This window comes from Vigna unguiculata, chromosome 4, assembly GCF_037176805.1.
Source record: "Vigna unguiculata cultivar grain cowpea cultivar isolate G323 ecotype 2 chromosome 4, ASM3717680v1, whole genome shotgun sequence".
Taxonomy (NCBI): Eukaryota; Viridiplantae; Streptophyta; class Magnoliopsida; order Fabales; family Fabaceae; genus Vigna; species Vigna unguiculata.
The window spans coordinates 36,177,564-36,179,450 of record NC_140795.1 but is presented as its reverse complement, the minus strand read 5'-3'; the positions used below and the strand labels follow the sequence as shown (position 1 = coordinate 36,179,450).

General features: G+C 46.2%; 1 protein-coding gene across 1 annotated transcript; it reads right to left on the bottom strand.

The window, feature by feature from the left end:
• Positions 1-461: 461 nt before the first annotated feature.
• On the bottom strand, positions 462-1,078 carry LOC114180694 (uncharacterized). The gene is made up of 2 exons (XM_028066996.1): positions 956-1,078; positions 462-836 (listed from the first exon to the last, which is right to left on the bottom strand). Exons 1-2 carry the CDS (start codon positions 1,076-1,078, stop codon positions 462-464), a joined length of 498 nt encoding a protein of 165 aa, XP_027922797.1.
• Positions 1,079-1,887: the final 809 nt, after the last annotated feature.

Genomic DNA, 1,887 nt, shown 5'->3' with positions numbered 1-1,887 from the left:
AGCTTCCCTTACCTAGAAGGGTTTAGTAGAGGACCTCAACTCTACAACAGTGAGTATAACCGCTCCAAGGACGGTTTAACGAGCTGGAAAAACCACGAAACAGACCTTAGAATGAGTCTCCTACATAACCCTAGTTGGGGAAAACACGAAGATATGCTAAGGAAGAGGTGATACGGGGCGAAGGATAACTTACGTTGAGCAAGAAGGAGCTTGAGCGAAATTTGACGGTGGTGAGTGATCAAACCCTAGCAGAAAGGTTGACGGCTGCAGCTCAAGCTTCTTTGAGAGTGAGTGGAAAGTGAGAGTTAGGGCAGACTTAGGATGGGTTTTATCCTTTGGGCTAGTCCTTAGGCCCACTCACAAAGGGGCAACCCTTTAATTTAGGGCAGAAAGGAATAAGACATTTTAGTGGGCCTTACATTCTCCCCAACAAGAAAATTTTTTACCTCGAAAATGAAAACTTACCAGGTAAAAAGATGTGGATGTGATTTTCTCATGTCCTCCTCCAACTCCCAAGAAGAGTCACTAGTCCTCCGATCCCAGATGACTTTGACGAGACTGACTGGTTTTCTCTTACGTTCCTCAACTCGACTCTCCTCCAAGGCAATGAGTGGCACTTCCACAGTGAGATCCTCTCTTATCTGTATATCCTCGACTTCCAACACATGAGCCGGATCGAACACATACTTCCTCAACTGTGAGACGTAGAACACTAGATGAAGGTTTGCCAACTGAGGACGCAAAGCTATCTCATATGCCACCGGTCCAATCCTCTTGGAGATCTTATATGAACCAAGAAACTCGAAAGCTTCCTTGTGCGAAGAGCCCTTCCTACGCTAGTGGTTCGGGTCACCCTCAAGAACACATAATCCCTAGCTGCAAACTCTAAAGGTTTCCTCCCGCAGTCAGCGTAAGCCTTCTATCTACTCTGAGAAGCCTGCATTCTGTTCCTCACCATCCTCACCTTCTCGGTGGTTTGTTCTAATAACTCTGGTCCAACAAGCACTGCCTCCCCATCATGATACCAATAGAGAGAGGTCCTACACTTCCTGCCGTAAAGAGCCTCATATGGCATCATGTCAATGCTCGCGTGAAAACTGTTGTTGTAGGTAAACTCAATCAACGGTAACACTTCATCTCAAGCTCCCAAGTGATCCAGTATACATGTTCGTAATAAGTCCTCAAGTGACTGGATCGTCCTCTCGGACTGACCATCTATATGAGGGTGGTAGGCTAAACTCATGGTCAACTTGGTTCCCAAAGCATCTTGTAAGGTTTGCCAAAATGGTGACGTAAACCGGGGATCCCTGTCTGATACAATGCTCGAAGGTACTCCATGCAGTCTTACAATTTCCTTGATGTACAGTTGGGCCAACTTTGCCATGGACATCCTCAAGTTCATCGCCAAGAAGTGAGCACTCTTAGTCCATCGGTCTACTATAACCTAGATTGTATCATGCCCCCTAAAATTCTGTGGCAAATGGGTCACAAAATCCATGGAGATGTTGTCCCATTTCCACACTGGTATCTCCAAGGGCTGTAGATTCCCACCGGGTCTCTGATGCTCCATCTTCGCCTTCTGACATGTCAAACAAGCGGATACAAATTGTGCAACGTCCTTCTTCATTCCCTGCCACCAGAAGGATTCCTTGAGATCCTGGTACATCTTAGTCATGCTAGGATGCAAGCTAAGACGACTCTTATGCCTCAAGGATTAACCATTTTACCTCAGCATCATCATGTAGACACACTCTGCTTTGGAACCGCAGTATGCCATCATTACCCAAAGCAAAATCCTTTGCCTCATCTGTCCCAAGCTGTTCTCGTACCCGGTTCAAGCTGGCATCCAATAGTTGCCTCTCCCTAACTGAATCCAAGAAATCATTA

Bases quoted from the DNA above. Each gene is read 5' to 3' on its own strand.
- LOC114180694 (XM_028066996.1), bottom strand. From the start codon at position 1,078: ATGATGCCATATGAGGCTCTTTACGGCAGGAAGTGTAGGACCTCTCTC. The intron at 837-955 runs GTGAGGAACAGA...CCGAACCACTAG, and splicing joins CCACCGAGAAGGTGAGGATG to CGTAGGAAGGGCTCTTCGCA.